This window comes from Bombyx mandarina, chromosome A1, assembly GCF_030267445.1.
Source record: "Bombyx mandarina strain Sakado chromosome A1, ASM3026744v2".
NCBI lineage: Eukaryota > Metazoa > Arthropoda > Insecta > Lepidoptera > Bombycidae > Bombyx > Bombyx mandarina.
Window position 1 is genome coordinate 18,078,868 of NC_143234.1, and position 24,998 is coordinate 18,103,865.

A 24,998-nucleotide genomic window follows, 5' to 3' on the forward strand; every position below is an offset into this window, starting at 1 on the left:
GCAATACGAAAAAAACATTTAAATAACGTATGGTAACTATATATATATAAAAATAAATATATAAAAATATGGTATATATGTAAATGCTTAGTCTATCTAAAGTCCTTTGTTTGCCTTCTTATGTATTATATAAAAAGGCAAAGAATGTAGTCACAAAGAATAATGTGATGTAATGAAACCGTAATATTACCAGAAAATACATTTGAATGCTTAACATGTGTTTAAATAACAAAGCTAGGTATATAGTTCCAATGACACGTACGATTGAACACATAACCTTTTATCGGGAACAGCTTAAAAGACATTTATCGGAAGTTATTTAACAACGTCTAATAGCACACATATAAAGCTCCAATAACGGATTGTGGAATCAGACAATATTATATAATATTGCAAAGTAATCTATAGCTCATATACGTGAAATTCACCAGCTTCAAAGCAACGCCGATCTAACCTTCCAAAGATAAATTTCATGGAAATAACTACCCGTCTGACGTTACAGTGAGACTCAAAATCAATAATTTCGAACCGATAGTTTTTGCAGTCCCAAGGTACTAAGTCACATGGGTGTGGACCTAATTTCGGAGAAGTCCAAGAGCGAATCCAACCACTCTTCGGCTAGTATGGCACCAGCTACAACCATCAACAAAATGCGCCTTTCTTAATTTTCGAAAAGTTTTATAGCATTGAAGAAAGGCAGTTTTTTTTTATTACCCTTGTAGGCAGACGAGCATACGGCCCACTTGATGGTGAGTGGTTACCGTCGCGCATGGACTTCAGCAATGCCAGGGGCAGAGCCAAGCCGCTGCCTACCGCTTAATACTCTCCACAAGCCTCGTTTGAAGAAGGACATGTCATAGCTCTCAGGAAACACACCGTGGAGGGGAGCTCATTCCATAGCTGGATGGTACGTGGCAAAAAATACCTCTGGAAACGCACTGTCGATAAACGCAAGTGTTCCAGATAATATGGATGACCTCTGCTCCGATGGCGGGAGGTGCGATAATAAAAAGGAGATGAGGGGATCATCTCAAACAAGCAATTTAGGAAACATCAAAAACAAAATGGCGCTACGAACGACTAGAATATTCCAAACTAGATTTCTGTCAATACAGCATTACACATATAAGACGTAGAATAATCTGATGTTATTCCTTCACCATAAAAGTCGTTCGTGAACACATTTTAGATACATTAAGCGTAAGCGACACGTACGTACATCAATGCATTATTATACAAAACAAAATATTCCTGTGGGGTTTATGGAATATGGTAAACTTGAACTCAGGCGGTGGATTGTGAATGGCGTATTCCCTTCACGTAAAGGTTTATGTAAGCGATACCTGGTTTACATATCGATATCGTTTTGCTTAAATCGATATCTCAAAAGTTACTCGATATAATGGTAACAGAACAGAATACTGCTACGCGGAATTTTGAAAGAAAGTACACTTACTTTGCAGTAGTAAATCGATTAAAATAAAACCTTTACCTAATGATCCATCATTTTGAAACAAAATCATTCGTCCTAATATTAAAATATCCTAAACCATCTCTTCATTGTATTTTCTGTCCCTTTAATACATCAAAATTTATCTTTTCCTTTTTTGTGATTGTAAATACGCCATAAATAAATTGCTAGTGTTTTAAGCTATGCAGTTTAAATTTTACAACACATATATGTGTGGTGAATAGTTTTTCATACACAGCACTAGCAACGGGAGACAACCCTAAGAAAAAAACGCAGGCTGTCAGATGGAGAGATAAACGTCATGATAAAAATTGATTGGTTCAAAGACATAAAAACCAGTTGATTATCAATGTATACGATTTTAAGGTGCGTGTGGAATAAATAAGTGCTTCCTATACTGCAGTTTGAGTTCAATCCGCAACGACGATAGATGACCGCATATTTCCTAAATATGTAATATCTGACTAATAGAAGTCATTACAAAGCTACAGAGACAAAAGTCGTCAGTTTGCGAGGTTTGAAAATACGCATCATTACGCTGTAATTGCTCGAAAAGTATTTACAGTCTATTGAATATCCCTGTACTTCTTTTTTTCCCTACCTATTTGCTGGTAGCTTAAGAGGCTACTCCAGCTTCTCGAGGAAGGATAGGTGAGCTCACAGGATCAACCCGAGAAAATTTCCTAACACTAGCATGAGCAGTACTTCGCAGAATCTTCCACCGGATCGGAATCGCGACCAACTGAAAAGATCCAGCGAATAACTCAGTAGGGTACTTCAACGGTACTTAATACTCATACAAAAAAGTCTTGTGTATAAAACTAGAACAATTTCAATCGAATTAATTTCACTCTCTCGTCTATACGGAATGTACGGAATGAACGAAATGTAATAAATAAAACCCGAGTGATTCGAAATAAAAGTCAATAAAGAATGTTTTTCGCATCGAGAAATTAACTATTGTTTGCAGTGAAAAAGCATCGGATGTCGAACCTAATATTAGTTACCGTCCAAAACAAACGGCCATAAGACGGCAAATCAAACAAACGGTATTGAACGAACTACGCAAACACATACAAACCTTATTTATGTCAGTGTACGTGTTTTGAGCACATAATACGCACGGTTCCGTATCTATCGGGGCGGATATTAACGCTAATGTGTGTGTATTATCACCAGTGACTCTGATCTTCTTGCTGACGTTTTTATTTATTAGCTAACGCTCTGCTGAAGGTTTTAAACAGAAAAGTATTAAATCAAGGTCTCTGAACATTGAATAGAACAAAGCAAGAAAGAAGAGGTCGAAAGAAATATTGTACTAAAATATCTATCCTACCCTTCATACCAAATCTATACTAATATTATAAAGAGGAAAGATTTGTTTGTTTGTTTGTTTCGAATAGGCTCCGAAACTACTGGACCGATTTGAAAAATTCTTTTTCCATTAGAAGCCAACATTGTCCCTGATGAACATAGGCTACTTTTTTTAAAAAAAAAATTATTATATTTTTTTGGTTTCATGTGTGTTTTAATGTTTCCGAAGCGAAGCGAGGGCGGGTCGCTAGTAGTAAATAAAGCGATAAAGACACGCACACCATGAAATCATTTAAATATTTCAATTGTGTTTTTTTTTTAATAATGATGTTAATTAATTATTTGATGGAGTTTGTTGATTCCTCTCGATTTATATTATGTGCCTAGTTTCCAATGACAATGCAATGATCGCTTGGCACTTCGTTCTTGATAAATATGAGACGCACAAATTTGAAACTATGACGCGTAATATGACTATAATAATGTTAATGCGATTTCAGGATGCTACGAATTTTTTGGTGGCTCTTATATGAGCACCTCCAAAACAAATATTATATGTTTGTGTACCCTTTTGTCCAGGAGATTCGTCCTAGATGTCGGCAAGCACACATGTAAAAAATATCATATAATATGTAATTTTTACGTAGTTTATCAGCTCTCAGTATCCGTAAATTAAGACTATATTTGAATATGGGTATACTTTCATACGTCGTTTTTTGTTTATCGTTATCAGCGGCACGGAACTCTAACAAAACAAACGCTCCTCGTACAATCCTTAACTTGAATAGAATTATGTTTGTACGAAGCTGCGTGGGTATTTCATTTCTTTCCTGTATTCACGTCACACATCGCAACAGAAGTCGTTTGTTACATGAAGACCTTTATTCACTTTGGGAGGTATTTTTCTATAACAATAGCTTTTACCTTTCATTTAAAATTAAACGTAAAGGCTAATAAATAAATTTTTGGCCATTTTTAGCCGTGATTATTGACGTGACAACGTCTTATAATTAGATGGAGCCGGCTGCACGCACGAAAAAACATGACTCATGCGGCTTTACCTCGCTCTGAGGCGTTCCATTTAAGGCTTGAAGTGCAAGCGACAGCGCGCAACGAGCGACAAAGAGGCACAATCGGCCTCCGCGTTCGGCAGCGTTCGAGATCTGTCTCTCTTCTAATAATACATAGTACATAGTAATACATAATACATAGTAATAATACATTTACATGTTTTCGTCAAGTATGAAGTTCAGTTAAAAGCGAATGTGGTGTCAATTGTTTATAGCAACGATAATTGCAATAATTGAAAAATGAAACCATCAGTATTTTCTTATGACGTTGTCACGTTCAACTATCATCACTAAACCGGCTTTACAGACAACCGATTTTATTGCTGCCTTCCAAAGTTAGCGAAAACAATTTCAGACATTTCGTTATCGCGAAATATTTATTGGGTCAAGAGTAAATCATCAAACTTCACCTACGCAGCGGGGGCGATAGGCGAGGCATGTTAAAGTCCAAATGCGTTAAATTCTGTCACGCAATAACCTAAGTCCACATCCCTACATAACCTGATAACTTGTAACTATATTTGAGACCTTAGAACTTATATCTCAAGGTGGGTGGCGCATTTACGTTGTAGATGTCTATGGGCTCCAGTAACCACTTAACACCAGGTGGGCTGTGAGCTCGTCCACCCATCTAAGCAATAAAAAAAAACTGATAATACATAAAACTAAACAGAGGCAGGCCCAATCTCGAATCAAATCGATTAAACGTTTTGAATTGTTATACACTGCGTTGACGAACAATTTTATAATGCTTTGAGCTAAAATTAGAGTAGAGTTTAATAATAGAAAAAGTAAAGGCAATCATGACATTTGAGGACAATCCACTTTGAGAAGGGAGCACGACATGAAAACCCTCTTGTCGTGGCCGCCAGTAATGACAAACCCGATCCTTGGACCGAATGGTAAACCGTCGACGTCGCCCTAAACACGTCATTTCCGATCCTCCCGATCCATTACTGGTGCCTCAAGCACTGGTCACGGTCCTCGCCGAACCCGTCCCATGCGACGAAGGGCTCGACGAGTAAATTAACCAGCAGACACAGCCCACTGAGTTTCTCGCCGAATCTTCTCATTGGGTCGCGTTTCCGATCCGGTGGTAAATTTTGCGAAGCACTGCTCTTGCCAATGTTAGCAACACTCCCGCTTTGAGCCCCGTGAGCTCACCTACCAGCTCGGTCAATCTTGAATAACCTCTCGAAATTACTAGGATAGGTAGAAGAAAAAACAAGAGGACAAACAAAGGTTAAACGTAAGAATTAAAAATATTGGTAACTAAAGATGATTAAAAATTGATGTTTCATTAATCAGCTAGCGTATTCTTTGAAATGGTTTTTCTATCAAAGAAATTAAGGAAAACAATTCAACTGTCTAAGCCGAAGGTTTCACGACCATGTAACAGAAATAGGGAAAGATTTTTTTTTTTTACACAGCTCACAGCCCACCTGGTGTTAAGTGGTTACTGGTACCCATAGACATCTACAATGTAAATGCGCCACACACCTAATTATATAGGGGATTCTCGTTAATAATAATATATTCACGATGCTTACAGTTCTTTGTTAATTTCGGTACCTATTCGAGGCATTTGAAGTAAAAATAATTATAACCTTCAATAAAATCCAATAATGTTGCCGAAATATAGTTTATTTAGAATTATATAAATGCATTTATTTTTATACAATTTCCAAGTATCTCATATTTACGAAATATAATATTCATGTATTATTTTAAGTATTCATGATGTGTATATAAATATATATACTACATACATACACCAGGAATACTTTACGTTATAATTTTACAATTTATTAGATTACACAGATATTTTGTACTTTTTAAAAAGATGAAGGCTGCATATTGTAAAACATGCTACGCGCGTTGTGCGTTGTAAAAATCAATAACAAAATAGAAAACACACGATAATCAGAAAGATGTCTAATTTAATTCTGGTAAATAGGTTCATGTGAAGCTCATCTTAACAACTATTAATTAAAATGTGATTGAACATCGAAATACAACAACTACAACAGTGCTGTACACGAATTTTTAAAGCATATTATTTACATATTCATAATTCAAATCATATTTATATATTATACAATTATAGATCACTGATGTTTATAAGTACATATATGTAGGATGGCGGAATAACGAGAAATGGATCTCACCTTTTTTATTTTTTATTTTTTACACAAAGAAACAACAACATATCACTTTTACATCTTACCACCACCACACACACTTAATCTTTTTTTTCTGACTACCTACTGACTTTGACAGCCCATCCACAAATTGGGGTTGTCAGATTTAAATAAAATTAAATTCAAAAAAATACTCCACATATATATACATATCTTTTCAACTCTAGCTAAATATTAATTTCATGTCAACCAATTCCGATAAAATGCCCATAAACGATTTTTATTATGATACATTTACAATACGATATAGATATTTTAAAATACACTTAAAATGTGCCTTGAGCACGCTGAGGTTTTTTTTTTATTTCTATACTTCTATATAAAAGGGTAAAAAAGTAATGCAAAATATCAATCAGCAGATACTTTTAAAATCATTTAATTATAACAATAATAATATTTATAATACAGTAACAGGTGTCATATTTAGTGTGATAATATGGAGTTTGTTATCACATGCCAGCCATGAAATGGCCGCCGAAAACTGAAGAGTATGCAGCCGACCTGCTTGAAACTGGCTATTAGTGGCTATCGAAGCAATACCAGGTCACAGCCAAGATATCTATCTACCGTAATGTTTATGGGCTCGTAGTGGCATACTCAAGACTATTCACAATAATTACCCTTCGAGTCTTTTTATTAAAATATTTACTTAGAATTATATTACATAATCGGAAATAAACAAATATTATTTATTCATAAGAACAATTTGAGTCTTAAATATACACGAAACTGTTCGGCGAAATGATTACAAAAAACAACATCAAACAGCTTTACACGCAAGGGCTGGCTTTAACGCCAGTAGGTGGTCACATAGTAGTGGTTAAATCAAGAACTTATAATTTAATTTTGATAACAATAGATACAAGTAAAAAGTAGGTATTTTATTAATGTACGTAAGTACTGTATAAATATTAAATATTGAAGGTACTATGTAGTTACATAAAATCTGTATGGTGACAAATATATAAATAAAATCATTATGTTCAATTAGCGGCCCACCTAAGTCCTGGAACCAGCTCAGGGGGGGGTCATGACCCCCATGATGCCCCCCCCCCCTGGATCCGCCGTTGTTTACACGTAGCCTTGCGATCGTGAAGTCGAAAACACTAACGGCCGCCGAAGCCTCGCAACTTCACCGAAGAGCCTAGTCACATTAATGCCGCAGTTCTCAAAGTTTACATTTAAAACACATTACACAGTCCGTTCACATTTCCTTTTGTCATAACAGAGTAAGCAGAACGATTATCTTAATACTGTTGTTAAAAGGTTTTCAGTTATCTCGTATATTCAGAACTGAGTGTAAATAGTGTTTTCATTATATACAGTCAAGTCAAAACCGGCCTTCAGATTAAGGCATAAGGTCGTAAAGTGAGAATTTTTGATTTGTGTTGGTTGAATGGCAGTTCATTCTATTCGTTTCCACAGCCAACAAAACAGACACCACATTAGAAATCACAAGCATCTTTTGAATTCAAATAATTAGTCGCTATCGTTCTGCCTACACTCCGATATGACAAGCGCTCTCACATAACTTTGCACTGTTGTTTCTGATGGTATTTACGTCGTAGCGCCGCTAATATCTTCATGTAACGTTCCGAGTTTAGTCTCTCAGCGCGCGATTGTCTGGTGGAATGAGTTCGGGAAACCGCAGCGTGGCAGAGAAACCCTCCATCCAGGACCACCATTCGGTATTCTTGAAGGCATAACTCTAACATCTGTTTGATAAGAACAGTGTTTTATAAAACTAATAACTTCTTTTTTTTTGTTTTTTTGCTTAGATGGGTGGACGAGCTCACAGCACACATGGTCTTATGTGGTCACTGGACCCCATAGACATCTACAGCGTAAATGCGCCACGCACCTTGAGATATAAGTTCCAAGGTCTCAGTATAGTTACATCGGCTGCCCGACCCTTTAAATCGAAACGTATTACTGCTTCACGGCAGAAATAGGCGGGGTGGTGGTACCTACCCGTGCGGACTCACAACAGGTCCTGCCACCAGTAGAGTTCGACTTTAGTGGAAAAGACAACCGGATTGATCTCTATTGCAAACAGATACGATATACATATACATATTATGCTGTATTTATTTTTAGTTATGTTAGGGTATCATGCGATCCCACATAGGTTCGACCTATTTCTGCCTAGAAGCAGTCTGTTACAGATCGTCGAATGATTACAAAATATATTGTGACTTCGACCACAAAACATTTGTATCTATATAGTCGTATTTAGTCGTATATACATATTTTTTTTATTGCCTTTGTAGGCAGACGAGCATACGGCCCACCTGATGGTGAGTGGTTACCGCCGCCCATGAACTTCAGCAATGCCAAGGGCAGAGCCAAGCCGCTGCCTAGGCCAAGCCGCTGCCTTGCCTATACCTACTGTTTTTGTAGAGATATACGACAAAGGGAAGATCGTCCACCGAGCGGATGATATTTGCTCGGTAGACTGGCGGTCCAAATGTTCTTGTTCGGAACTTGTATATACGCAAGCTTATCTTGAAAATGTCGTAAGCGAGATTCAGGCATCTGTCAAATATCTTGCGTTGTATGATGGCTACCGCCACACTGTTATTGATGAATACGCAATAAAAAAAAATAACAATAATCTTAATCGGTAATAATATTGAGGGACACAAAACTTTGAAATGAAATTCAAATATCAAACAACTTCGTATATTCCCTTGAAGGGCTTAATAATCCAAACCAACCATCACATCAAAGGAGGGAAACTAACATTTTTTGTTGATATTCCATGAATATTATCAGCGGTACGGTAATGGGATACGTGCTTCGACTCAGTATTATAATATATTATCATACACGTGTTCACCAGACCGTGGAGGTGGCAATATCGATATAATCTAGCGTGAAAAACACATGAGAGCTATTTATTTAGAGATGTTATTTTTACTGTTTTGAATTTACGATTTTTTTTATTGCTTAGATGGATGGACAAGCTCACAGACCACCTGTTGTTAAGTGGCTACTAGAGCCCATAGACATCTACAACGTAAATACGCCACCCATCTTGAGATATAAGTTCTAATGTCTCAGTATAGTTAGAACGGCTGCCCCACCCTTAAAGCCGAAACGCATTACTGCTTCACGGCAGAAATAGGCGGGGCGGTGGTACCCGTGCGGACTCACAAGGGGTCCTACCACCAGTAATTACGCAAATTATAATTTTGCGAGTTTGATTTTGATTATATGATGTTATTCCTTCACCGTGGAAGTCAATCGTCATCACATCATTCGCTAAAATAAAACATAGAATAACAAATACTCAAACGATTATAGGAACACAAATAAATTTATTCACTTTAAACTGTTTAAACAAACTCAAAAACCGTAATAGACATCACATTTCTTGCAGCCCGTCTTCCTCATAACCTTCAAAACGTCTTCGTATTTCTGCTTCAGGTTCAACAATATTATCGTGTACCGCAGCATATTAAGGTACATCGCGCGCTCTCTGATTTCTAACTCCGAAGGACTTTTACCTTTCCTTCTGACACTCGAGTGACAGAGGAAACCGCCATCCAATATCACGAATTTATAGTCGCGCAGACACATTTCTAGCATCTAAGAAAATCAACAATTAAAAAAAAAAAGCAATTAAGTCCTGCCACGCTCAATAAATTGCTCATCAATAAAATAATAAATAAATTATATAAAGGGTTCGATAATAACACTCCAAGTCGAAAAAGGCTGGGAAATCTATATCAATATTACCAAAAATATTAATTAACTAAATTACCAAAAAAAAACATTATAGACTATCTTTTTAGTAAATTTACATAGCGATAGGGCATAACGAGTAACAACCTCGTTCTGCCGATAAGCAAGCATACGTTCCAGTTTAAAGAGTGTGATAGCCCTAAATTGACATTGTATGTCATTGAATCTGGTTCCACATACAAAGTTTTAGGTTCCGCCGCATGAAGTTTCTCACGCTTCAGAATAACGAATGGCTTAGCCTAAACAATCGTGGACACACTTAACGTCTTAATAACTTTTAGACATAGTTGAGAACTGGGACAGATCCAGCCTGGAGCATACCTCTTTTATCATGACCGTATAAAGAAAGAAAAATAAAATCACCTGTGGCATTTTATCCTGACGTCCCTCCCAAGAGAGCATCTCGCTGTACCAAGGCTCCTTGTGTGTGCCAAAGTACAAAGGCTCCCATCTGTGGTACGGGTACTCCCTTCTCGCGATCAGCATCGGCTATCCAAACAAAGTTTTTATACTTAGCACTGCTTACAGCAACCTCGATGTATAAATTTAATTAACTAATGGTAGGACCTCTTGTGAGTCCGCGCGGGTAGGTACCATCACCCTACCTATTTCTTCCGTGAATCAGTAATGCGTTTCGGTATGAAGAGTGGAGTAGCCGTTGTAACTATACTTGAGACCTTAGAACTTATGTCTCAAGGTGGGTGGCGCATTTACGTTGTGGATATCTATGGGCTCCAGTAACCACTTAACAGCATGTGGGCTGTGAGATCGTCCATCCATCCAAGCAATAAAAAATAAAATAAAAGTACATCTTATTATAACATCTGACATCAAAACAAAATATATAAGAAACGTTATCCTAAATGCAACCTCTTCGAATTTAACGATAAGAACCCGACCTCGAAAAAGATCGGGTGCACTCTCCTGGGTACTATTTCGAAATATGATACCAAACGTACATTCGAGAATCATCGACTAAGGCCCGGACGCATATATTCATATGTTCTGTCCGTATTCTAACACTTGGCTTAGAAAGTGATAGAGAAAATTGTCGAAAAATCTCTTCTAAACTAAAACTTTTCTGAGATGCACGTCAATCGTCAATGTGTCCTATGCGTCCGGACCTATTTGGCGTTTTCGTAAAATACAGCGTTAGAGGGAGAGGGAAGGCAACTTCACTGGCTCTCTTAAAGTCTCTAATCTAATGTTTCTCAGAACACAAAATACATAGTAACTATTTCAGCTCAGATCGAAAATCAATCGCTATATTTGGATAATGTACCTCAGTAATATAACGAAAAAGTGATACAATCAAAATCTAAATTTATTATGGTTAAAAACATATCTAATCCACCTTATCCACCATACTCTAAATCTACCCAGAATCGACAACACTAAATAATAATAAAACAGAAACTTTAAAAGCAATCAAAATGCTGATAACGTTACATATAAATACGTTTTTTCTGGTTGATCCGCCTGCAAAACTTTTTCCAATAGTCAAGTTATCTCTTTTCACGCATACTATATTTAATATACTCTACGGTACTCGCACAATTGACATGATTCGAATGACACCCTTACATATTGAAATCGGTTAAAATCTTTACGGTCTACAACCCTACTGTGAAACAGTCGGATAAAATAACGTAGGTACAACAAAAAACAAACATGTAATACAAAATACCTTTCGATCTAAATCGCAATCAAACATTCATGGAGGCTCGACACGATACGTGACGTCTGTCGTTAACAAGTCACATGCCGCCTCCACACAGAGTCGCAACTAAGGGACGTGTAAGGACACAGATCCCTAGAATAATACGCTCGCAATTCATTTAAGACAAGTCCCCCTTCAGACTGTTCTTGGAGCTTACGTTGCCTCCCACTTACGGACCTCGGAGTATATTCTAATGACCGGCATATCGCACTTAGCTTCTTATCTTGCATATTTATCTTTTTTTTATGATTGAAAAATTACTGGTGGCCCGGAGGCCTTTCCAATTTCACCAGGACAGGAAGGCGAGCAAAGGGTCAGCCAGGAGGGGTTGGATTTGTTAACAACTGCCCGAGCGCCTCCGAAGGAAAGCCAACAACTCAAGAGCAATTGCTCCGCGAATAAATCTACTACCGGATCGGAATCGCGACCCACTGAGAAGATCCGACGAGAAACTCAGCGGATTGAAGCATGGATTAGGTTGCACGTCGACCTCTTTGTCGAGTTCGACGAGTTCGGTTACCGGGGTTCCTAAGCGTATTCCTAGTGCATAATTATCTGTCTGGCTATATGTCATAGGATTTGCAACCATACGCTGTCCTATGCCTTTAGCGAAGATAGAGTTACCGCATATGAATCTCCTACTTATCCAAGAACTCTTAATGTATTCAAACTGCATTCTCATATTTATTACAATTAAATTAACCAAAATAACGAAATGAATAAGCATACTAAGCTGTTCAAAATCGAATTTACTATCAAATTTAAGTATTGCAACATTAAATTTCACTCAGACAAACGACAAACTCCACGTTCTCCGAGTACGGCCACGTCAATTTGTCACGTGACACTTGTCGATTTACGAAATCGAACCATTTTCTATTTATTTCGTGCCGTTTTGAATAGCTACGCCCTAACGTATGTAACGGTACATTTAATATCGTGAATCTAAATCGATATTGATCCAATTTCTTAGTTTTTTTTTTAAATTAGAAATGACACTTTGCACAACCTCAAGTAAGTTTTTTCTCCAGTTTTATGTGTACTGAATACAAGACACAGTAAATGCCTAAACTTTACTGATGGTAGGACCTCTTGTGAGTCCGCACGGGTAGGTACCACCACCCTGCCTATTTCCGCCGTGAAGCAGTAATGCGTTTCGGTTTGAAGAGTGGGGTAGCCGTTGTAACTATACTTGAGACCTTAGAACTTACGTCTCAAGGTGGGTGGCGCATTTGCGTTGTGGATGTCTATGGGCTCTAGTGACCACTTAACACTAGGTGGGTTGTGAGCTCGTCCACCCATCTAAGCAATAAAAATTAAATAAAAAATGCAAAATTTATTCACCAGAAAATATTTAAAAGGCAAACAGGCTCCGGCTAGGAATTTAACCCCACACCCTAAGCTGATAAACCAATGAGGTACGCAACTTCACTATTTTAAGGATATAACCCTACGATTACAGTTTAGTGTTTATGTTCCTTATCTCGGAAATTTCTGAAAACAAGAGACACTATTTCCCAAACAAGCTCTTGCGGTTAACTCATATTACACAAATATGTAGCCGGTCTTCGCATTTAATAAATGTTTTTGTACAACTGAAATATTAGAATTATGGCAAAAATACTATGGCTACAGGTCGATTTTTATTTACTACTTGGAACCACTATGTTCATCAAGAGTACGTTTCCAGAGAAGATTCCTGCCATTCACAATGCACCTGTAGTATGAAATCATATCCACAGTATTTGCTTCGTTCAAACGAGGTTTAAAAGCATTATACTACTGGCATCTATGAGCATTGGCTACTCAATAACGGAGGGGCCATAACCATGGTCGTGTCGCAGACGATGACGTGGATCATCACATCCCGTGGAGGTACCGTTAATTTCCATAAGCTATCAACCGCCGCTGCCCTTTTTGAGCTCTATCTCAGTACGGAAAGTAGACGCTCTTCTATAAATGCGACAAAGAGATTTTTTTAAATTCAACTACCACGTACCAACCCACATCCCTAGCACATGGGTTGGTAATTCGAATAGTCATAATCTCGATCACAGAAAGTTAATTAGGCAAGATGGTAAATGTGTGTTTTGTCACAAATAACTACTACAACATCACTAATGATACACCAACCATACACCAACTGCTAACTTATTACAAAGAAGTATTGGATGATCTCTCACTTTCTCTGTTCCTCAAAGGGTATGACTATGACAAGCAATTCTGCAAGCAAAGTTTCATAAGAGTCCCTGGCGGTAGGGAACGGCTTAGATACTCCTCGCACTTTGCAAACGTTCATAAGCGTCGATAATAGCTCAAGATTAAACAGACCGTAAAGCACTCAAGAAACTCGTAGAAGAACTTGAGGTAATAACTGAGGAAGAAAAAAATTATAGCAAAACATTAAGAACCTCGGATCAGCCAGTATTCACAGTTCAAAACCACTTGAAGGAGACAATTAGTTGAACCATTAATCAACTTGTCTAAGGCACAATTCAATCAACTCGAGTGACATATAAACTAGGTCAGTACTTAGGAAGGAATTATTTTATCAAGAAATAAACTACAAGGATCCAATTATAGTCACATTTGGGAACTGCTAATTTCTTAGGGTATCAGAGTCCTAGACGTGATATGAACTATCGGATTTTTTTTTATAGAAACAAGAATAGCATAGATTGGCAAAGAAGCTTACTGTCCGCCTGATTCGTAGTGGGAACCGACAAATCAAATGTGCGTCTCAAATAAGGCTGCTAATTATAGTCAGCCTATAGTTATTATATATTATTTATTATATAATTTTATATTATATACATTAAAGCACATCAAAACAGTTGTCAGTAACATAGTCCAGATTAACATATTTCCATGTACCTAAATAAACAAAGTTGCAAGGCCTGCAGATAATTAGAAAAAAATATATTTGTTTAAATTTTAATTGGAAAAATACTTTGCAGATTTTTCTCCAAACATACTATAGCAACTAGAAAAATCATAAATTTGACGACATAAAATTCAATGCAATCCGATCACCCATAGAAATTTAAAAATATTGTAGCTATATTGTATTGGACACTGTTGTAAAGCTGCTAAACAAAAAACTTATGTAGTAACACCAAGGTTATAATAAACGGTCACATACGTAGTAAAATTATTCCAACAAGAGATAAAAATAAAAGATAGTCAAAGTAGCGGGAGTCCCACCCGGCTAAGAAAGGAAGGTGATGGATGAAAGAAAGATATAGTATGAGGCATGTCAGTGCGAGAGGCATACAAGCGAGAAATGATATAAATGTGTTACATAGAATAATAAGGTCCTGCCGAGCCTATGGGCGGGGAAAGGCGTTTAAAAAAAAACAATAATCCGATCACCCGGCATCTACAAAAGCTTGGAACTAATGCTAGAAAATAAGTTAGCGAATATGTATATCAATCTGCTAATAGATTATGCTATTAGATATATGACAGAGATTATGACCTAATTCATAAGAAAGTGGGGAAATACTAAAATATATCTAATCGTATTTAAAATCCTCTCAATGATCTTTTTAACTTCAATCGCTAAATACTTGCCCTGTAGACGGTTCTACTAGAGTATTCCGTACCTAATATCCGATCTATCCGACCGAGGCTGTTGGCGACCGCACTAATTGCTAACTAATTAAAGCGGCCTGCTCTTACTAGCGCGAACACTTCATTAATTAAAACGGTGATACTCTATTATCACCTTAGATTAACTACTGTAAGGTTTGTTGTAAAATAATTAAAATAAAATGTATCATGTTAAAATGAAGACAATTTTCGGATTGCCAAATAGCAACACTGTTGGTGGGAGCAAAGGCAGTATTGGGGACGTGACATAATAAAAAAAGGCGGTAGTCTGAAAAAACCGCAGAAAAAGTGGTATATTCTGTAGTGAGCACATAGCTAAAGTTTGTACGACTTTTTGGCGGGAACGCGAGGAGTGAAGTTGTGTGATTTGTTTTATTTTGTCTATTTAGTGTTTCTTCAAGTTTAAATGTGTAATAACGGTGGTTTATTAACTGTTTAATATCTGTGAAAGTGCACAAATGTGGGAAAATGAAACAAAGCTGCTGGACACAACTTCTCGGGATCCTGCAAAAAGTCCACTGAAAAAATCTTAGTAAATGACCACCATTTTACTATGATTATATTTCATCCCATATCATCTCATTTCATTTAATTTCATCCCAGTTGATTAATGTCTCAAATTAATCATTTTCATTTCATTTCCCTCCATATTATCATTTTTCATAAAAATAAGAATATAAATTAAAAGACATGATTTGAAGGTCTTAGTTACCAGGTCATAAAATCACTTAAAAAAAATAAAGATTGTACAAGTGGAGTTACAAATAAAGCAATACAGAATTAAGTGAAGTACTGCAATCTGTGTGCTATTTCCTGACTGTTGAGTTCTACACTACTAATAGAATACCTAGTACGTATTTCCGAAGTGTATGAAACTTTTGTGTCTACTTAAATACATTAAGCACTCTTATTTATGATGTTTTTGTAAGCTCATATATCAAAAATGTGGTGAGAACTCCTTAAACGATGTACCTATGCGAAATTTAGTTTCGACTATAAATTAAATAATTTTGAAAATCTTTTGAAAGTGATGTTACGAATTTTCTTTACATACTTTTATAATAGACACAGTTCGCTATTTAACTGACTAGGTATGTCCAAGATTTCCGCAGTAACCAATTGGTTGCACCAAAATACAGTTTATTAAGACCTGTCATTAATGAAAATCGCAAAACCACGGGTACAGCCAAACGCTAACGACTCTTTTCAAGATTGGTTTGTAAATGCTATAACCCTCGGAAAATACTGAGGACATTCTGGATTTTGGATTCTGGAGAACATTCTGAACATTCTGAACGGTCCAAGAAACTGACTATAATTGAACGCAGCCGCAATCTATGCTATGTATTTTTATGATATACAAAATAACCAAAATACCTCTATCCTCCTATATTTTAAAACACTATATCAAGCTGCCAATTATGTTTTAATAGTTATTAAATAGTTATCCTAACCTTAAAATCTAAAAACTTCGTATTAAAAGCTTGCTTGCTTGCTTATTTTTTAACGTTTTCTATAGCGTAAAAGTTAACTCATATTTGTATGGAGTTAGCCTACGTTTACCGTTAGGGGCGCTGTTCCAACTGCATACAAATTGTAGTTAACGTTTACGCTATCGAGAACGTTAAAAAGCTCGCATTAAGCACGCAGATGTCGATAGTTCTGTACTTTTTGATAAAACTCACTGTTCAAACCAATTAACAAATGATTTTTCAGTGAACTAGTTGAGCTATAATTATTCATTTTGACAGACTCAGTGGTCCAATAGTTAGCGCCTCTGACTGTTGGGACGAGGGTCGCCTGTTCGATTCCCACATCGAACAAAGATTCGTGTGATGAACAAGTATGTTTGCTCTTTGTCGGGGTGTTTATTATTTATAGATGTATATACTTATATATAGATTATAGATTATTCACAGATAAATAATATAAAAGTAGTTGAATGGAAAACCACCGATCCTCAAGGAAGACTCTGGAAACAAAACCACAAATTGCAATACCAGTAAAACTACAAAAACACAAACCATTTCCAATGTAACCTAACAAAACAGCAGTCCGCTGGACGTTCGTACGACGTTCATTTCCGCCGCAAAACGACTAAACGACGATTGGAAACTTGTCAATTTTATTTTACTGAACACGTTACATATGAAACAGGCGATGAACGATTTATGAATACGTTTTCAGATAAATTATTACAGATAAAATGGATGCCATTTTTGAAAAAATGTAGCAAGATCGGCATTTCAGTAGTTACGACGTAGCTGAAGAACTGGGAATTGACCACAAAACAGTTTAGGCGCATTTGAAAAAAACTGGGTACACAAAACTGCTCGATATTTGGGTACCTCACGAGCTCACTGAAAGAAACCTAATGAACCGTGTACTCATTTGTTATTCTTTATTACGACATAATAATGAAACCGAACCATTTTATGAAGAGGTTGATAACTGGTGATGAAAAGTGGATTACGTACGACAAGAACGTGCGAAAAAGGTCGTGGTCAAACGCCGGTCAGGCTTCACAGACTGTGGCGAATCCCGAGCTAACTCGCAACAAGGTGATGATGATGTGTGTGTGGTGGGATTGGAAGGGCATTATTCATTATGAGCTGTTACCACCAGGCAGGACCATCGATTCTGAACTCTACTGCGAACAACTGATGCTATTCGATATTTTTTTATTATATAAGTTACTTATTATAATAATAAATTACAGAATCACCCGCTAAGTCAATCTGAAATTTACCTGAAAGGTTCAACAAATTTCTAAGTCACAGAAAACATCTACCCAAAAATGCATCGACATATATATATATATATATATATAAGTGGAAGATAGATTTATTTATTTACTAATGGCTTTGTGCTTACTTCCAGAACGTCCGGCGGGGTTCGCAGAAGCCACGACTGCAGTCCGGGAAACCTTTGACAATGCGAGCAGACCTTCTGATGGAAATACATTGCTCGGTTCGCCGCTACCATGCGAACTAATCTGTTGGAAAATAATTGATTACACAGCCACTTACAATCTATACTAATCTATATACCTATATATAAAAATGAATTGCTGTTCGTTAGTCTCGCTAAAACTCGAGAATGGCTGGACCGATTTGGCTAATTTTGGTCTTGAATTATTTGTGGAATACCAGAGAAGGTTTAAAAGGTAGATAAATATGAAAATGCTCGGAATTAAATAAAAATAACAATTTGTTTATTTTATACAAAAGTTTAGGTCTTTTATTTATCGATTGAGGCACTACAAAGTCTGCCGGGTCAGCTAGTTATGCATAAAAAATACTCATACATTAATTCAATAAAAAAAACATTACACACACTACCATATATTTGACACACACACGCATGCATACTATTTGTTTATTATCTAACTTTTCTTATTACTTATAGTCTGTGGAGAAATTGAGAATAGATTAAATATTGTTTGTCTTTATTAATAATTATCTAAAGTTTAGTCTTGGCGAAATCTGTGATTATAGAAGTATATAGTAATATTATATAGTAGTAATAGTCTTTGAAAAAAAAACGCATAATAATGGTCAAAATTTAATTTCAATGAATTATAGTTGAATATCGACTACTGGGAGACCACTAGTTAAACATAATAACGTGGACACAGTATTCAGTTATCCGAGAAATCGATGCAGTTTAAATATTTATACTTAATTAAACAATAAACGTTTAATTCTAGAATAACTATTCATAAATATAATAAACAATAAGTCCAATGTTTTGCACATGTTGAGTAACATTGGACATTACGTATTGGACATTAGTCTAAATTTATTTTCTATTTATAAAAATAGAAAAGCGAATTATATTGTTTTTAAAGAATTTTTTTTTCTTAAATTCAGTTTTCTTTTTCCTATTTATAAGCATAAACAGCATAAACAAATTAATTACATCGTGGTCCAAGTATAGTGCAAATTTCGAATATGACCCAGACAGGATTGAAACTGGAAACGACTTTTTAAAAAAATGGGTAGTACTTATCTTGAATTATGATAAGAGTACTGGCCTCGTTGAACGCTACTATGCTGGATTTATGACATACGACATATTTCTAAATGTTTTTTTTAAAATAAATATATAAACAGCATATGGGTGATTAATAATAATCTTATACGATGAAGGAACAACACCGTGTAATTAAAATTAAAACACCGCACTTCATAAATTTACGTAATTACTGTTTATAATAATAAGTAATAATATTAAAACATTGTGAGAGCATGCGGTTGGGTTACTTACCAAATACTTATTTTGTCGTGTATTCTTATTTGAAAGGTGAGATAGATATTCAATATAAAACTTTGATATACCTCAAAGTTGACCGAAGATAAAGTGCATTGCATGTATGGCAATATAAATACTTCTAACAATTACCAATTGAGAATTAGAATCGACCTTAATCGATAATAGATAATCGTAAGTAATCGACAGTCGATAGTATCGATACTAACCCCAGAAACGACAGAACGATATAAAAGGGTGGGTATCTTTGAAACGATAGGATGAAAATGCGAATTACAATCGCGAATAGAACTTTAGTATTTACTTGTAATAAAAAATATGAGAAATATTTTGATAGTTCGTGATGCTTTGCAGTCCCTCAATTTATACTGAATAGCATTAGAAAGGTTGGTTTTAGGAATGAAAAATATTTAAGAATCTGTCGTCTAAACAAAAAAGTATTCAAAATTCATCTTTTTTTTACTGCCTAGATGTGTGGACGAGCTCACAGCCCACCTGGTGTTAAGCGGTTACTGGAACCCATAGACATCTACAACTTAAATGCGCCACACACCTTGAGATATAAGTTCTAAGGTCTCAGTATAGTTACACCGGCTGCCCCACCCTTCAAACCGAAACGCATTACTGCTTCATGGCAGAAATAGGCGGGGCGGTGGTACCTACCCGTGCGGACTCACAAGAGGTCCTACCACCAGTAATCGTACCGAATGACGAATTCTTTACTGTCCGCAAGCACTTACGTGTCTTTGTTCCGCGGTATTTCCTCGCCTCTCTCCACTTCGAACAATGGCACCACAAAGATCGTCTTAGTGAACACACAGCCCTCATCTCGTTTCTTATTTCCCATAAGTTTCCTCAGCATCACGAGAAATTTAGTTGCTAGCCCGTCACTCGGCACCATTTCTATATCGGAAACTATGAAATAGTTCGTCTTCGATGCATTTCTAGCAACATTCCTGCCGACATTAATCGGATATAGCATGTTGTTTTCCTTTCTAAATGTTTTTATATCGAACGAATCTGGACCCGAACAATCCTTGAATGTTAGCTTCGGTATAACCGGTTTTCCTTTGATCATGCCGATCATCATCTTTTCAATTTTTCTTTTCCTCGCTCCCTGTATGTACTCAGCTCTGGTTTTGTTGTTCAAATTCCTGTAATTTTCCAATTTCTTCCTGAACATCTCTTCTAAGCTGATGTTCGATGGTGTCGTCGGCGTTTCCGTCGTAACAGGTAAAAACAGCCTCCTGGTTCTAAGTTTTGGTGTGAGTTTCTTTGGATAAAACAGATGTAATGAAACTTTGGACATACCAGGGTAGCAATGGCAGAGCTGGTTCATTATCTGCATCGTTATATCCAAATCGTAATCAGGTACAAATACACTGAGACTAATGGGTCCATCCCAGTAGCGAGCAATCTCAACGATATGGTAAATGAATTCAGGAGTAGCTTGCGTGGCGTAAGTTACTGCATTATACACACCGCAATTACTATAAGCCTTACTTTTGATAGCATCATATATGACTCTATAGGGACTTTTATTTCCAGTCTCCGGGGACGGATAAGTTTGGAGGTTATCCCATTCGAGCGTGTAGGGGAGGCCGTAATTAAAATCGCAGTAATTGATGCTTTCGTTTGGCTGCATTCCAATCAAGAATGAAGCTGGCTTATAGTCAAAATCACCGATTGACGTCTGCAGCTGTTCGGGTTCTTGGTGCCTGTAGGCGTAGAGATGCAGTATAAGCGTTACGGTTGCTATCAGAAACGCAAGCAAAAGTATCGTCGAATGTCTTCGGCTCAATCTGTATGAATAAGCACCGAATATCCGTAGGCATCTCGTCATTTTTCACGCACATTTTCATTCCTCCTAACTCGGTATCAGCATTTTGTGTGTTTCTTAAGAAAAAAATCCAACAGGTTACCAAATTTTGATGGAATCAGTTATAGGTTAATTTCACAGTTTATAACTTTCGTATGTGGTGAATATCGGTTTATTGTATTGCGTTAATTCATTTTTTAATAATAACTTCACTTAGAACATCACGTTTCGAACACATTCGTGGCCGTAACTTAAACATAGAATCCTAAAGAACCGGGTGCTGAATTTTCTACTGCCAAATACAAAATGAACCACAAGCCACAGACACTGTTAATTTTTTTTTATAATCTCGTACTTCACCATCGCATAGTTCTTAAATTCGTAAATTGAAAATGTTGTCTTGTAAATTATTTATTTTGTTTCAAAATATTCCATTTTGACAGATGTTGCGCGCGCCGCGAAAATCGACACTCGCGCAGGACGTTCAGAAAATCAATAATTCTGCGATATCCAGTATGTTCTCAACTATCCGAACCACAAATATGTTTTTATTTGCCACTAGCTGATCCGGCAGACTTCGTAGTGCCTCAATCGATAAATAAAAGACCTAAACTTTTGTATAAAATAAACTTTAAACAAACAAAAGGAATCCGTTCGACGGGGGACACATCAGAGTAAAAACAAAATTGTCATTTTTATTTAATTCCGAGCAATTTCATATTCTACCTTTTAAGCCTTCTCTGGACTTCCACAAATAATTCCAAAAAAATAAGACCAAAATTAGCCAAATCGGTCCAGCCGTTCTCGAGTTTTAGCGAGACTAACGAACAACAATTCCTTTTTTATATATACTTATATAGATTAAAAGAATTCAAACACAACAACGAATGGAGGGTAATCTAAAGAGACAATTTTCAGAACCAAAACTGCAATATTAACTAGTGTTCCAACGAAAGAACGGAACAAACCCAAACTATAATGATATATTGAACTTGCGCGAGAATGGACACGAATCATATACGGTCACGATCCTCATTACTGAGGAAACGACAAAGAAGAGTTACAACGAAAACAGAAAATATTATTTCTGCTAAGGAGACATACTTGTTATCCATCGTTCATAAAACTGCAATTAAAAAAACTACTTATCATTTCCAGTCGACCATTTTGTAATCAAGCAATGTTAGGTACCACTACTCATTACTGCCACAAAACAATCATGTGTTCCGGCTTACAGGGTTTAAGACCGGTATATAAATACAAACTTGAGGTCGTCGTGGGCTAAGGGATAACACTCCCGGTGCAATGTTATAGAGAAATGTGTCTATCATGGTGTTCTTCAAATACCGCAGTCATTTTACAAATCGAATGAAATACGTACCTAGCTCATGTTCACGAATGACTTCGACGATGAAGGAAGAGCAGCATATATTATTAAAACACAACTCTAGAAAACTGGTAATAACTATAATTTGCGTAATTATGTCACGATGTCATGTCTACAAGCTCCGGTAACCACATAACACCAGGTAACTTATAAACTTATTTAGCCGTCTAAGCAAGAAATGTAAATATTTCAGACAATACGCGTTCAAACAACCTACCAGCGTCAGCAACGGTGATTGCCACATATCCCTTTCAGGGTAAATAAAAAGGTATTATTCGCATATGCCTACTCTCCGCTTTCTAACCACGCATGACTCATATGCCACTGCAATGAAAGCGTGTTAAAAACGTAAGACGTTGGATTTTAATACATAAATTACGTGAATAATTTTCGATTGATTTATCTCAGATTTGGCATTTTAGAAATCATAGAACATTTAATTTTTACCTTTCAAATGTTTTATCGAAGCGACTTAGTTGAAATAGAGAGCTCATGGTACGCATAGGGTTCGGTAGCAATGGAAAACTTATAACATATTCAGTGTTAGCAACATGGAAAATTGTAATTGAGCCTCGCATCGTTCACGGCTGAGTGACAGACCGCACGAGGCGAACTCAATTTAAAGTTTGTTTCTTTCCGTATGTCTTGTATGCACTAATGTGGATATACCCGGTAATGTACATCAATAATTCTTTAGTTTGATTTCGTTGAACTTGACAGGCTGACGTGCACATGGCGCATATGCCATAAAGTAACTACCAAAGCCCATAAATATCCAATGAATACGGTCATATAGCTTAGTAATAATAATATTAATAATAAGTTCGAAATTTCCAATACGCATTATCTGCGTACCCGTTCGAATTAGGAAGAACTGCGAAAAATTTGTAGAGTTATGACAACACAGCGAACAGCCGGCCCTAAACTAATATTTACAAACCCTACGATAAAAAACTCATTAAGCATCAGGTTTCTTCTTAAATCAAATTTACATACCATTGCCAAAGAGTAAAGATTAATCAATATTTTTCCAAATTTCTATAAAATTACAAGAATCCGACTTTTTTCCCTACCTATTTTCTGGTAGCCTAAGGAGCTAAGACTGCTAGGTGAGCCCACGGGCTCAACCTGAGGGAGAAACACAAACCCTAACAAGAGCAGTGCTTCGCAGAATGTAGAGTGAGAGAGAGAGAATACACTTTATTGCACACCAAAACACAATTTACATTCGAAAAACAATCAAAAAAAAGCAGATACATTTGTACAATAGGCGGTCTTATCGCTAAAAGCGATCTCTTCCAAACAACCGTTTAATTTATAGAAATTCTGGAAAATATAAAAAAAATTTAAAAAAGAATGTACCAACCCACTGAGAAGATCCGGCGAGATATTGAGTGGGTTATGTCTTTTTTTTTATTGCTTAGCAGGGTGGACGAGCTCATAGCCCACCTGATGTTAAGTGGTTACTGGAGCCCATAGACATCTACGACGTAAATGCGCCACCCTCCTTGAGATATAAGTTCTGAAGTCTCAGTATAGCTACAACGGCTGCCCCACCCTTCAAACCGAAACGCATTACTGCTTCACGGCAGAAATAGGCTACGGGTTAGTTCACCGGACTCTTCGTCGACGAGTTCGACGAGGACAGAGACTGATGCTTGAAGAGCTTAAAAGCACCGACAACTCATGTCTCAGGCGTTACTCCGTCGTCTCAGTTGTAGGTATACGGATATATCAATCAGCTTAAACTGACGCTCTAATTGTTAAATTTTGGATAACTAAAACGCAAAATATTAGTAGTGTATATTAGTTCTTAAAATATAAACTAAACTTTTAAATTCGATATGTCTCTATTAACCCTTACGTCGTGTGGGTAGAAAAGTTACCGAACGCCGTAATAACGAATTTGACTTGCTCTCGACAGCCTAACCAAGTTACCTTCGTGTGTATAATTCGATCCGGTTCTGTACTTTGAACCAAACACCAAATAATTGTTTCGTATTATAAGTGCATAATAGGTATTTAAAACAATTTCACATTCTAAAATTACAATGCGAATATTTTTATTTTTACATGTACTTCATTGTAAACTGAAAAAAAAAACATTTTTCAATTGACAAAGAATAAGGCAATTTGAAAGTATCTAAATGATTTTGTATGTTTTTGAACATGTTACCTACACACTTAATAATAATAATAATAGTATTACTAAATTCACTTAAATTTAAGTAGAGTAAATTGTCTAAAGTATGAAGAACTCCATATTCTTAATGTTAACATTTAGAAAGACGAAGATAATCTGTATGGAACTATTCATATTAGATACATAAATAAAAATCAATTGCCATTTTAAACATTTCATATCATTTTATATTCGCTAACATT

The 24,998-nt window shown here is 36.4% G+C and overlaps 2 protein-coding genes across 3 annotated transcripts in view; both read right to left on the reverse strand.

Moving 5' to 3' along the window:
• LOC114242736 (xibalbin-1) overlaps positions 1-24,998 on the reverse strand; it is a 481,172-nt gene that overhangs the window by 152,098 nt on the left and 304,076 nt on the right. The gene's annotated exons all lie outside the window — the stretch shown is intronic.
• On the reverse strand, positions 5,488-21,705 carry LOC114242753 (beta-1,4-glucuronyltransferase 1). 2 transcript variants are annotated; one of them, XM_028174018.2, is made up of 4 exons: positions 20,148-21,699; positions 18,010-18,130; positions 10,167-10,292; positions 5,488-7,771 (listed from the first exon to the last, which is right to left on the reverse strand). In XM_028174018.2, exons 1-4 carry the CDS (start codon positions 21,248-21,250, stop codon positions 7,580-7,582), a joined length of 1,542 nt encoding a protein of 513 aa, XP_028029819.2. In that variant the 5' UTR covers positions 21,251-21,699; the 3' UTR covers positions 5,488-7,579. The 2 variants fall into 2 exon arrangements, with proteins under 2 accessions (XP_028029819.2, XP_089596147.1); XM_089740021.1 differs by lacking the exon at positions 5,488-7,771 and adding an exon at positions 7,792-9,647 and having other exon boundaries at positions 20,148-21,705.

What these genes read in the sequence shown, in the direction of transcription:
- LOC114242753 (XM_089740021.1), bottom strand. Translation starts at nt 21,250, where the DNA reads ATGACGAGATGCCTACGGATATTCGGTGCTTATTCATACAGATTGAGC. An exon ending in CCCCGCCGGACGTTCTGGAA is followed by an intron (nt 10,293 to 18,009) that starts GTAAGCACAAAG and finishes TTGTTTGGATAG; the next exon opens with CCGATGCTGATCGCGAGAAG. An exon ending in GTCAGGATAAAATGCCACAG is followed by an intron (nt 9,648 to 10,166) that starts GTGATTTTATTT and finishes TGATTTTCTTAG; the next exon opens with ATGCTAGAAATGTGTCTGCG.